Source organism: Onychomys torridus, chromosome 16 (genome assembly GCF_903995425.1).
Source record: "Onychomys torridus chromosome 16, mOncTor1.1, whole genome shotgun sequence".
NCBI classification, from domain to species: Eukaryota; Metazoa; Chordata; class Mammalia; order Rodentia; family Cricetidae; genus Onychomys; species Onychomys torridus.
In genome coordinates, this window is record NC_050458.1 from 53,897,678 (window position 1) to 53,910,534 (window position 12,857).

General features: G+C 53.0%; 1 protein-coding gene across 3 annotated transcripts; it reads left to right on the forward strand.

The window, feature by feature from the left end:
- The first annotated feature begins 23 nt into the window (after positions 1 to 23).
- Trabd (TraB domain containing) lies at positions 24 to 11,041 on the forward strand. Of its 3 annotated transcripts, none has more exons than XM_036208722.1 (10): positions 24 to 689; positions 5,267 to 5,331; positions 5,649 to 5,727; positions 6,250 to 6,416; positions 6,731 to 6,871; positions 8,713 to 8,823; positions 8,921 to 9,060; positions 9,219 to 9,391; positions 9,470 to 9,581; positions 9,703 to 11,041. In XM_036208722.1, exons 2-10 carry the CDS (start codon positions 5,302 to 5,304, stop codon positions 9,878 to 9,880), a joined length of 1,131 nt encoding a protein of 376 aa, XP_036064615.1. In that variant the 5' UTR covers positions 24 to 689; positions 5,267 to 5,301; the 3' UTR covers positions 9,881 to 11,041. The 3 variants fall into 3 exon arrangements, with proteins under 3 accessions (XP_036064615.1, XP_036064616.1, XP_036064614.1); XM_036208723.1 differs by having other exon boundaries at positions 24 to 173; positions 5,649 to 5,749; XM_036208721.1 differs by having other exon boundaries at positions 24 to 173.
- The last annotated feature ends 1,816 nt before the right edge of the window (positions 11,042 to 12,857 follow it).

The following is a 12,857-nucleotide window of genomic DNA, read 5'->3' on the forward strand; positions in this document are numbered from 1 at the left end:
GGCGCGCGCGCGCGCGGCCCTGGGAGGCGTTTCCCGGCATGCCGTGCGGCCCGCACCCTCGGCCTGTCCGGCCCGTCCGGCCGCCCCGCCCCGGCTCACCCCGTCAGCCCGGCGACGCACGCATGGAGGCCGGCTGAGGAGCGCCGCCGCCGCCGCCGCCGCCGCCTCGCTCGGTACGCCGTGGCCCGGCCGGGCGGGCGGGCGGGCGGGCGGGGAGGGACTCCTCGCGCCTCGACGGCGCGTGCGGGAGGGCGCGGGCTGCAGGTGGGGACTGCGGAGACCAGGGGCACGCATCCCACCGGGTCCGGCTGACCCAGGACGGTGGAGATAGATGTTCTTGGGCTCGCGGGTCCCAGAAACAACCCGGACGCTCAGAAGCGCTCCGCTGGCTTTGGGACGTCAAGAGCTTCTTTAGAAGTGGGGCCGTCTCCGAGGCTGCCGTGCTCCCCCGAGCGGAGGGGCCGCAGGTTCGCTAGTCTTGGGAGCTTCTGCCGTCTGTCCCGGGGCCTCCCTCTCTTGCCTCTCTAAGAAGGCTCGTCTTGCGGTGGCCGTGATACTGTGGGCAGGATGCCCGCAGGGCTCTGGCAGAGTGGACGGCCACCAAGAGCCTGCAGGCCCCGACAGGGCATCTCCAGGTGGACAGAAGAAACTAGGGTCCCGGGAGCGCTGGCTAGGCTTCTTCACCTCGGGTGCGTTTCCTCTTCCGGCCCCTCAGCTCTGCCACACTTGGGTAAAATAGGTCTTGCTGGAGCAGGTTTTCTTGGGTCTGGCAGTGCCCGGGCGTCAGAAACGAACAAGAGGCGGCCAGGGCTTTTGTACACCCTGTTATTTCTTCCTTGGTTTTCTGAGTACGCTATGAAGGCCTGTCTAGGTATTCATTCCATCTGGTCGTGGTCAGCTTTTGACCAGTGGTAGGAAGCAGTTTTTCAGAGATTGCAGAGCATGATGAGTGTGTCAGCTCGGGGTGGTACCAGGGTTTGCGGGTTAAGAAATTTAACAAACGTCTGTTTCTCATACTTTCAGAGCCTGGGAGTCCAAGGTCGAACGCTAGTCTTTTGGGTTGCTAACGAAGGCGCTGCTTGTCTTGTAGAGGTCCCTTCTCATTGTGTTCCAATAGCTGCTTAGTGTCTCTTATAAGAACACCAATTCCATCATGGGATCTGTCTTATGGCCTCATCTGAATCCAGTCGCCCCTTAAAACCCTTGCCTATTGATGTAATTACTTTGAGGCTTCGATTTTCAGTATATGAATTTGGATAGGACGGACACACGTGGTTCGTATTAAAAGGATCCAGACAGTTGTGGGGCAGGGCAGGTGGGAGCATTTCTGAAATGGCTTTGAATCCAATGCAGGACCTCTATGGTTACTTAGACCTCTTATGCCTCCCTGTGAGCCCTGACATGAATGGACTTTTCCTGCCCGTTGAGCCGGCATTTTCTCTCTGAAAGCCACAGACTCCTGGGAATTTTCAAAGGTCTAAGCCTAGTTCCCCTAGAAATTTAGCAAATGCTAAAAGTTCTGGTGTTTCGCATGTAGAAGTATCTTGCCTGGTTGGTAGCCGATCTGGAACGGTGTCTCCTCCAGTCCTGCTCAACAGGGAGAGCTGGTTAGAGGCCTATTTGACAGAAATCCCAGCTCTCTGACTTTACCCTGTGAAAGTCTACAATGTGGTCTTGGCCAGGAGCAGGTCTGGAAACTGTCTGCTAACTACTGGGGATTTATGAAGCGATTTATTCCCTGGGGAGGTTGAGCAGTAGGAGGTCACTTCCTATCGCTTGACTGTGTCTGAAAAGGACACGTAACAAGTGTAGTGAGTGAGTGTGAAAGTGGAGGTCTGTCTGTCTCCGTTGCTCAGTCAGAAATAATGAGCAGGGTGAGGAGGCATTAGTAACTAATGAAACTGCACCTGACAGGCAGGAAACCAAAGGATCAGAAAATGCGTAGATTTGATAGTGGCGGGGACTCAGAATCTCAGGCTTCTGTCTTGGGGGAGGTGGTGTGGGAAGGCAATCAGTGGCCTTCTTGCCTGACCTCCCCTCCTTACTGGCACGGCTCTGCATGAGCGGCTGAGTCCTAGGGCAGGGAGCCATAAGGGGTCCTGGTGCTGTGTTTGGGTGTCTGGCCATCAAAGGGCTCAGAGCTTGGCTCCTGACCAGCCTGTGGCCTTCTCCACCTACCACACTACGACTGGAGGTGACTGGAGGTGAAACCAGTCCTTCTGTGGACCAGCCAGGGACTCTCTGCAGCTATCTGGAGCCAGTTTCCCAGCTTTGGTGGCCTCCGTACCCCTCAAAGGCTCAGAGGCACCCTAGGCAAGCTTTGAAGGGTAGATCTGCCGAGCTAACTGCAGACCTGCAGCCGCCCCACCTCTTAAAGGGCAGGCAGGGCAGGCAGAGCCGACGTGGTCCTTTCCCATTTGCTGCAGCCTCTGGCTGGCCCGCCCACTAACACAGGATGTTTTAAGTTTTCATCTCATGTTTGGCAGCCTGGTGCTGCTGTTAGTACTACTGGTTTGCTTCCGTGTGCTCATCCAGAACAAGGGCGATACTCTGCTTTTTCACTGTTGGTCCCTGTCTGGGCTACACTCCCTGCCCTTCACTGGGGTTCCATGGAGTGTGTGTGTGGTGGGGGACAGCCCCTACCCTGTCCTGAAAGGCTGGTTCCCCTGTCCAAGTACATTTATTTCCCTGTTCCTGTTTCTTTGAAGCATTTTGTTCAGTGAATGAAAGGAGACCCGTAGGGTGAGACTGTGAGCAGATGTCATGGGGATGAGTGTAGTCCTGGCCATGCACAAGACCTGAGCCAGAAATGGCACGGCCCAGATGTGCTGATCTTTATATAAAATGCCCAGAGTGCATGTTAGGATAGGTTCCAGACTAGGGAGAAGGGAGACCCTAGGGCAGAGCAGTATGCTAAGTTATGCTTGCCTCTCTAACAGCCAGAAGCACCACAAGGCCAGGAGCACATGGTTTCAGAGGCTGTCTCCGTGGGTCTACTGCCCTCTACCTTGTAACCCACCCTGGCCCTGCTCCAGTTCCTCTTGCAGAAGGCTCATAGTGCTTAGGATTGCCTGCCCCCATTTTACTATTGACTACAGCGTTAGAAGTTTGATTATACCCAGAGAGACCCCTGAATCACATTTATACAATAGGACCAGAGGAGACACATGGCTGGGGGTGGAGGCTGACAGTTCTAAGAAGTGTGCAGACAAAGCGGTAGGTCAAAATGAACCCAGAAAGTCCCCAGGGTCTGTGGGGTACCACTGTCATCTTACCATACCCCCATTCTGACACCGCTCTTTCCAGGGCACATTTCCCTCAGTAAGCATTACTGAGGTACTCAAACACATCAAAACACAATCATCCTTTCTTGCTGTAGCTGAAGGAAAACTGGAGTATTCTAGTTCCTTAATATTATAAAAACCCAGGAGTTAAGAACATGTACTGTGCTCTCTCTCTCCCTCTTTTTTTTTTTTTTAATTTTCGGACAGGATTTCTCTGTGTAGCTCTAGCTGCCCTGGAACTTGTTTTGTAGACCAGGCTGGCCTCAGACTTAGAGATCTGCATGTCTCTGCCTCCTGCGTGCTGGGATTAAAGGCGTGCGTCGCCACTGCTCCCCATAAGTACTGCTCTTAGAAGAACTGGTCTTTGACCTCTGGTGGCTTACAAGCACCTGTAGCTCTGGCTTCTGGGTGTCTCCCCTGTGGGCACTGTGCTCATGTGCACAAAACACACAGAGACATACAGATATACATATTTGGTAATAATAAAAACTCTTGGGCCAGAGAGATGGCTCAGAGGTTAAGAGCACTGACTGCTCTTGCCAGAGGTCCTGAGTTCAATTCCCAGCAACCACATGGTGGCTCACAACCATCTGTAATGAGATCTGGCGCACTCTTCTGGCTTGCAAGGACACATGCAGGCACAAAGTTTTTCCAGTAAATTTGTCATTTTTAAAGGGGTTTCTCCAGCCAGGACCATTATGTCTGCTAAATGTTCCTGTCTTGACTGTTCAGCTCCTGTGAGCTGAATGATGTTTACATACATATTTGGTACACACACACACACACACACACACACACACACACACACACACGCTTTGTTAAAGAAACATATATAAAACAAACATCATAACATTGTTTATAAATAACCTGTACATTATGGGTGATGATTTTGTTTGTTTGAGGAAATAGCTTCTATAATTCATGAAACCCACCAGCATGGAATTGAAATACCTTTACATGTTTTTACTAAAACTAGGTGGGGGGGGGGGGGGGGCGCGGCAGAGAGATGGCTCAGCAGTTAAGTGCCAAACTGCCCTTGCAGAGCACCTGAGTCCAGCTCCCAACACTTACATCAGGTGCCTCCAGATCACAACCACCTGTAACTCCAGCTCCAGGGTAATCTGTCTCTTCTGGCCTCCACAGGCACCCAAACACATGCACATACCCACATACAGGCACATAGACAATGTGTACATATACGACTGCCAGGTAGGAGGTATCTGACCACTGGCAGATACGTGAGTGTGTTGGCCTTGCTGGGCCATAGTTTGAAGCTGCCTTTGTCCCCTTTGGTCAGTGTGTTAATCTTCCCTCTACCACCTGACACTCTGGGCCCCCAACCCTGGGGCTTCCAATGGCACAGTAAGGAACCACAGTGTCAGGGACTGGTTACCAGGGGACCGCCCCTTGTCAAGTTTCCAACACAGTTTCTCCCATGTTAGGCTTCTTCGTCTTTTAAACTGAAAAACTATCTTGGCTCCTTGGATGCTGTCTTCTTGCTTAGTCTTTTTCCTTCTGGCTAGTAGCCAAACGGTTGTGGCCGTCGTTATAAAAAGAATGGAGGATTTCCTTGAAGTGGCTTCTCACAAAGGCTCTGGGGTTCCCACCATGGGGACAGCAGCCACAGCGCTGTGTCCTACAGTAACCCCAGAGGAGTGAGTACAACTCAGAGAGACGCAGGTTAGCTTCACTCTGTGTGCACCTGTTGTGGGTCGAAGCCCCTGTATGCCAGAGACTTCCCCTATGCACAGCCATCCATGTTACTCATGGAGGCTGCTGGCCTCTCACCAGTGTGGCACATCCCAAAAAGATCCTAGACCTCAAACCGCATACACTTACGCAGGTAGACGCCAATGGTATAGGCACAGGAAGGCCAAGGTCCTATCCTAAGGGTTGTTCAAGACTGACCCAATTCTGTTGTCACAGTGATCCCTGATCCTGTCTCTGGGACCCTGGGTAAGAACTATTATCTGTCTCCTCAGGCATCCTGCATCAATCAGGAAGCTGCTGTCCAGTCATGGAGGGAGAGGAGAAGCCAGCTCAAGAGGTAAGGGAAAGCTGGGGGCTGGGGGAACTTCTTCCTAAACAACCCTCTTCCCAACCCAGAAATATCTGCTGCTCTTGCACAGCAGAGGGAGGGTCCTGGCTACCTTCAGCAGCTTCTCTACAGAAACCTAACTTGATAACTAGGGTTTTTAGAGTCCAGCAAGAAGTTCCATGGGAAAGGCCTGAAGCAAATGGCCCCTCTTGGGCTTGCTAAGGAGGTACAACAGGTGTGGAGTGTGTTTGACCCGTGCCTGACCTGTGCCTGACCTGTGGGGCAGAGCCCAAGTATTTGGACACTTACCTGAACTCCCTCTACAGGCTGATATGGAACCCGTGGTGACATCAGGGTCCTCGGAAGCAGTGCCAAGGGTACTTTCTGGAGACCCTCAGAACATCTGTATGTTTCCCTTCAGGACTTGGTATAGACACAGTGCTGGGCCCCAGGGAGGGGGTGGGGACATCAGTGGCCTGCCTAGTCCGGGGAGGGAGTAAAGGGAGCAGGAACCCCGCACCACACTCAGGTGCCTTTAATATCCTGAAATTGGCTGCCAACTTATACTTGCACAGACCCTCTGCTTCCCCTAAGTCCGGCCATGCACATGACTGAGACACTTCCAGGGTACCTGGTCACCCCCTCTCCATCCACAGTGCTCTCCTGTGACAGTTTGGGTCTAGTTGACGGTGGTGAGAAAGCTCTTGCCCAGGCCCCTCAGATAGTGCTCTGCTCACAGATGTGGTCAGGCGGCTTGTCCGGTCTTCTGGGTACTCCAACTGTGTGAAGTGCTCTGCTTGCCAGAGATCATGTGTCCAGTGGGGGTCAGTTCTCCCTGAGGGCCCGGAGAGGGTTTGGGACCAGTGCACAGGCAGGTGTGCCCTGGCGTCAGGCTCCAGCGCACCATGGCTTCTACTGGTGTTGCAGCTGATGTGGACGCCTTCAACTTGCTCCTGGAGATGAAGCTGAAGAGACGGCGTGAACGGCCCAACCTTCCACGCACTGTGACCCAGCTGGTGGCCGAGGATGGGAGCAAGGTGTATGTGGTGGGCACTGCTCACTTCAGTGATGACAGCAAGCGGGATGTAGTGAAGGTGAGCACTATGCATGGGCCCGACTGTCCTCCAGGGACACAGTCCACGTCACCAGGCAAGAGCTGTGCAGCAGGTATTTCTAACTCTGGGGTCCCCTGGAGTGATAAGTAGTGCACCCTGCTCACAACTCAAAGCCTTAGGCTTCTTCATTTGAACAAGGAAAGCTGTCTCGTGGCTTCCTTTGGTTGCTTTTTCTCTAGAATTTGTCACTGAAGCCACACAGGCTGTTAGCACTGGCAGCCCCCGGTGTGGGCTCCTTGTCCAGTGTGGAACTGCCAATAGAGTTGTGTTGGAATGTGGCCCTTGCTTTACAGACTATCCGGGAGGTGCAGCCCGATGTGGTAGTTGTGGAACTCTGTCAGTACCGCGTGTCCATGCTGAAGATGGACGAGAGAACGCTGCTACGGGAGGCCAAGGAGGTCAGCCTGGAGAAGCTCCAGCAGGTTGTCAGGCAGGTGCGCACAGGAGCCGCCCCGTGGGCTCTGGGTGCCCAAGGCTGCACAGGGACCTGAAGTTTCTGCCCTTCTCTGTAGAGAAGGGGCCAAGACTCAGAACCAGAGTCTCCTTTGAGCTGATGACAGGCAGGCTCCTCCCTGGGCCAGCCTTCTGGTCATTGCAATAGTACTCTGGTTGTGAGCCCACTCTCACCCAAGCGAGGATAGAGGCTGGAAGAAGAGATGGATAAGGATCCTCCACAGGGCAGAGCTGAAGCCTGTTTTGCTAAGCTGCAGTGGTGGGTCTGAGCATTGTCTAGCCCACCGCATTGCTGTATGACCCTTGTCTTCCACATTGCCCCAGTCCTGCAGGGCTAGGAGAAGCAACACTTAGAAGCACATCCTTGTGATCTTGCTTTTCAGAGGGCACCAGGCATGTCTTGCCCCAGCTGCAGTGTAACCCTCCTCTTATTTGAAGGAGACAGTGTTAGAGTCTCATGTGACTATCCCAGACATGCTCTGCACTTTTCACCCAGGAGTCTCCCAGATGAGGGATGTCAGCATAATCTTTACTGGATACCCTGTAAAAAGGAGTCACCATTCAGTCAGGTGTGGTTTTAATACCAGTCATGTGTCATCCCTGTCCCCAACCCCCATGCACTCTCCTTAAAACAGAGGGTCCATACTCCACTAGAAGAAGAGCCAGACAATTGGCTGGGCCCATCAATGGGGCCCTGGGTAAGAGTCAACAAAGCAGAGAGGCTGGCACCTGCTGCCCCTCTCCCCTCAAGGAGTCTCAGATGGCACTTAGTGTTCCCAGCAACCGTGTGTGATGATATACACAGGTGCTGCCCCCCAGGAGGCTGCTATCCTGGTGTCCAGTTTTTATTGTGGGTTGGCCTTGTGGGCACAGCTGACATCATCAGCTCTAGTTCCTCCAGCAGTAAGCCGGTACTGCCTGACCCATGAGACCCACAAGCTGAGCATGGTGGCACACAGCTTTAATCCCAACATTTGGGAGGCAGTGGATTTCTGTGTGTTCAAGGCTACCCTGGTCTACAAAGCAAGTTTCCAAGCCAGCCAGGGCTACATTTTAAAAAACAGACAATAAGGGTTGGGGATTTAGCTCAGTGGTAGAGCTCTTGCCTAGCAAGCTCAAGGCCCTGGGTTCAATCCTCAGCTAAAAAAAAAAAAAAAAAGACAATAACATAAATCTCATAGTCAGCCTAGACTTTGTAGCCTGTCTTCCAAGTCAGGTAAATAAGGACGCTCCTATTGGATAAATTATCACCAGGTCTCCAAGTGCACTTTCCTGAATCAAGGGCCAGACCTTCCTGGGAAGGTAGAGTATACAGTCTATGCAGCAGCTCACAAGTGATCCTTCCTAAGGAAGTGCCAGCCATGCAGGGTGGAATCTCAGCAGACTGACCCATACCTTAGGGCCTGGCCAGACAGAGGCAGCCAGTGGCCACTGTGGATGCTAGGCATTCATGTTGCCCTCCATAAATGGATATGGCAAGAGTGAGGTTTCCTGTTAGGTGCTCCAGCCTGTTTGCTTAGGGTCAGCCTGTGCCTCAGACACCTGGTCAGGTAGTCCCTGTCAGTAACTCCTTCTCAACATCTTTGACCATCCTATAAAAAAAACTTTTTCAGAGGCAACACATTTGAATGATTCTTGAAGCCAAGATGACCTGCTGTTGTCTGACCCTCCTCATGTACCAGGATGGCCTGCCCCTGGCCACTGGGAGGGGCCTGAGACTAGTCATAGGCTAGGGCCTAACTCAAAGGCACCGTGGGGTCTTCATACTGCTTTGCCTTACTCACTCTGTGCAATATGGCTGACATGGTTCCTCTTCCTGCAGAATGGGCTCATGTCTGGACTCATGCAGATGTTGCTGCTGAAGGTGTCTGCCCACATCACTGAGCAGCTGGGCATGGCCCCTGGTGGCGAGTTCAGGGAAGCCTTCAAGGAGGTGGGTGCTAGGCCTAGGGGACTTGTGGATGCCTTAGTGGGGGCTGGTGGCAGCTATCCTTGGTGTCACAAGTCCTAACATCCAGCCTCTACCTCAGGCTAGCAAGGTACCATTCTGCAAATTCCACCTGGGTGACCGGCCCATCCCTGTCACCTTTAAGAGGGCCATTGCTGCACTCTCCTTCTGGCAGAAGGTCAAGCTGGCCTGGGGCCTGTGCTTCCTGTCAGACCCAATCAGGTAGGACAGCCTCCCTGGCCTGTTCGTGGCACATTCCACACCTGCTACGGTCCCTGTCCTGAGTCAGCAACACAAGACTTCGGATGTCTCCGTCCCCATGGTATGCCAGCAAATCCCTGTTCATCCCTCTGAGCTAGAAACCTGCCCTCTGTCCTCAGCAAAGATGATGTGGAGCGTTGCAAGCAGAAGGACCTGTTGGAGCAGATGATGGCAGAGATGATTGGGGAGTTTCCTGACTTGCACCGAACCATTGTCTCAGAGCGAGACGTCTATTTGACTTACATGCTGCGGCAGGCTGCGAGGCGCCTTGAGCTTCCCCGCGCCTCTGATGGTAATGGACAGGCCAGGGTGGGAACTCCCCAAAATACTAGTTCTGTGCCTGCCACTGACTTTCACCCTCCCCTGACAGCTGAGCCCAGGAAGTGCGTCCCATCTGTGGTTGTGGGTGTTGTTGGCATGGGTCATGTGCCTGGCATTGAGAAGAACTGGAGCACTGACCTCAACATCCAGGAGATCATGACGTGAGTGCCTTCCCCACCTCACATGGGAATCCCTGCAACTGCACATGGTGGTGACCCATAGATGGGAAGACCTTGGGAGTACATGCTCTAGTCAGGCCTACCACACTTCTCCCTCCTACAGAGTTCCCCCTCCATCCATCTCGGGCAGAGTGTCCCGGGTGGCCGTAAAGGCTGTCTTCTTCGGCCTGCTGGGCTACAGTCTGTACTGGATGGGCCGACGAACCATGAACCTGGTCCTATCACTACCTGCTGCACAGTTCTGCCTCCAGAGGGTGAGCGAGGCCCGGCCAGGCCGGTAGGAGGACCATGCAAAGGAGAGACCATGCAAAGGGTCTCTTCTCCTCTGCATCACATCTGGTGCTCCAGAGGAGCTGGCACCACCTGACCGGAGATGTCCCAGGGTGCAGATACATCCAAGCCACCCCCTATGGGGGCCTAGGCCAGGCTTATCCTACCTTCCCCGTGCCCAGCCCACCCAAATAAAGAATATTTAACTGTCTGAGCTCAGGCTTCCCAGCAGCCCCACACACACACTGTAGGGGCCACCCATGGGTGTCAGGGCCGTCCACAGTGTCAGAACCCAGTGGCCTAATTCCAAAAGGGCCAGAAGCTGAGGGAAGGCACTGAGGTGCCCCACACCTAACCCCAGGGTGGGCCTGGCAAGCTGTTGCTCTACCTACCTCACTGTGCCTTGTGCTCTGGCCGGCAGGAGCATCTGGCCCCGAGTGCATCTCACTGTGGGTTTGGGGCTGGCAAGTTTGGGGAGCTGGGTGTCCATGCAGCTCTTTCCTGCAGGTGTGTAGGGCCTTTGGCTGGCTAGACATGCATGTGGCATTGCCAGCTGTATCTCTACCTGCAGAGAGTCTGTGGTTTGGTTTCTTGTTTTTTAATGTCAAAAAGTTTTTTACTCAGGTAATTTTGACGTCAAAGAAAAAACAAAACAAACTGAAGCAAATATCAGGAAATACAAGCCTTAAATCCAGCAAGGACAAAGAAGTCTTTTTATTTGTATTTGTGTGCCCCGAGTGGGCAGTGTATGTCAGAGAGTCAGCTGGGGTCCAGGCTAGCCCCTGCTAGACTCTACTACAGCTCAGTGTGGCCTGGGGCTTCCTCAAGTATCAGCCTGCTTCCCTAGCTGCCCTTGGTGCTGGGAGGGGCTTGATCTGATGCCTGTGCATTAGATGGGATGCCCACACTGGAAAGTAGTGGACCCACTATGGGCCACAAACCTAAGGCCATGGTTGTTTGTGCACACCAGCCATTCATGTGTACAGGCTGTGGCTCCTGACACACTGCACAGCCTGGCAAGACCAAGACCACTCTGAATATCCTTGTGTTGACTGCCAAAGCAGGTGAAACACTGAGCTGGGCAGGGGATACAGGGCTGGTTGGGCTGTGTACTTCTGTCTCACACTCGTGGATTCATTCCCTAGAAAGAGAAATAAATTTTAATTTTGGAAGCTCCCGTTTTGTGCAGTGTATGTAAATGGGACTCAGGTGATGGGGACTGGCTTCCTCTTTTGTCATCTGCCCCCAGGTCTGCAGGATGCTAGAGGTACTCCTGCATCCCAGGGTACATACTATCCATCTCAGCCAAGTATACAGGCTGGCCCCTGGTGCTCACTAGTATCCAGCAAGGTTATCTGTGTGCCAGCCACGTGCATGCATTCAGCACCTGTTTACCCTCTGGTTCACACTTCAGTGCCTGGCAAATGTGGGAGCGGGAGTATGTTGTTTCCAGGCCAGAGCAAGGCCGACTGAAGGTAGCCAGTGAGGTCCGTGTTGACAGCGGCAAGAACACAGATGCTCGGCCAGTGCTGAGGTGCTACAGCCTGCTGTCACAGAAAAAGGAGGTCCACATACACATCATCCCACCTCCAGTGCAGAAGGGAGAGAAAGTTCACTAGTTAATCACAGCTCCAGGGGCACAGCTAGGTTCACTGTAGCTTTAGAAGCCCACTGCGGCCCCAGGAAACGTTCCAGATGTGAATTCTTTTTTGTGTGTGTGTGGCGCTGAGGATCAAACCCAGGGCCTTGTGCTTGCTAGGTGAGCACTCTACCACTGAGCTAAATCCCCAGCCCCTAGATGTGAATTCTTAAGGTCTAGTACTGAAGGCAGAGGCTGAAATGGAGGGAGACACAGCCAGGAAGGGATGTGTGCCTTTGTCCATGCTCAAAGTCTCCTATTGGAGACTAATAGGTTTCCTGAGCACTGGATGTTGTCTACCTCCGCCATCAAGGCTCATATCCACCTAGACTGCAAGTGTCAGACACAAAATGGGGAGAGAAGGAAATGTGATCACTTCAGAGAGAAGTTCTGTATATGGAACCCAGGTTCCAGGTAAGCTCAGAACCCTGCCCTGACCGACTGACTGTCCAACCTCTGCTTCAGCCTTGCCCTGGTACAAGAGCTAATGAAAATTGTCTCTGTATTAAGTCTTAGGTGGCCAGCTCCCACCTGCCCCACAGATCCCAGGAACACTGACAAGATTTCTGACCCTTCTCTGGTCAAAACAATGAGAAAAATTGTCCTGATGGAAGGGCAATGCATATTCTACATTCTAAGAACACGTTTGTACTTTATTGTAGAAAGGAATCTACATACACACATTGATAGTTGTTCTGAGTTAAGCATAGAAGTTATCCAAACAGCTGACTCAGGAACAACGACAGACTCTGGCCCTTGTTTGCAAACCCCCCCCCCCCCCCACCCCCACCCCCCTCCCGCTACAGAGCGGGGGTGATGGAGAGAAAAGCACCAGCTCCATAAATCTGAACCAAGACTGACCGCCTGACCAGAGGGGCAAGACTAAACTTTGGAATGACTGACTGCCTTTGTTTACTTACCTACATAATCTGCTGGCTAAAGATGAGATGAAAGACACATCTTTAGGATGTTAAACTACTGTCTTAGATTGTTGGCTCTCTGAATAAAACAGCTCAAAGATTCAATTTCTAGTTTTATGTGTGTGATGGACAGAACCGGCCAAACGCAAAGCACCCAGTGGGGCCGGGGCTAACGTTGGCTGTTGGTTTCCCATCAGTTGGGGGCGCCCCTGGTGGTCTTTTAGGGACCTCACCCAGTCTGTCACATATCACCTGGGCGGGCGCTTCAGCACTCTGCTGACCTGGTGCACCGGTGCCAGAGTTTAGAGAGCATCTCAGGCCCATTCTCACCTGCAATTTCTCGAAGCCCGGAAGTGGACCAACAAGAGAGAGACCCAATCAGAGCCAAGCTTCTGGGCGTGCCCCCCACCAACCCATAATTGGGCGGTG

What these genes read in the sequence shown, in the direction of transcription:
- Trabd (XM_036208722.1), top strand. Translation starts at nt 5,302, where the DNA reads ATGGAGGGAGAGGAGAAGCCAGCTCAAGAG. An exon ending in GCAAGCGGGATGTAGTGAAG is followed by an intron (nt 6,417 to 6,730) that starts GTGAGCACTATG and finishes CTTGCTTTACAG; the next exon opens with ACTATCCGGGAGGTGCAGCC. An exon ending in GCTTCCCCGCGCCTCTGATG is followed by an intron (nt 9,392 to 9,469) that starts GTAATGGACAGG and finishes CTCCCCTGACAG; the next exon opens with CTGAGCCCAGGAAGTGCGTC.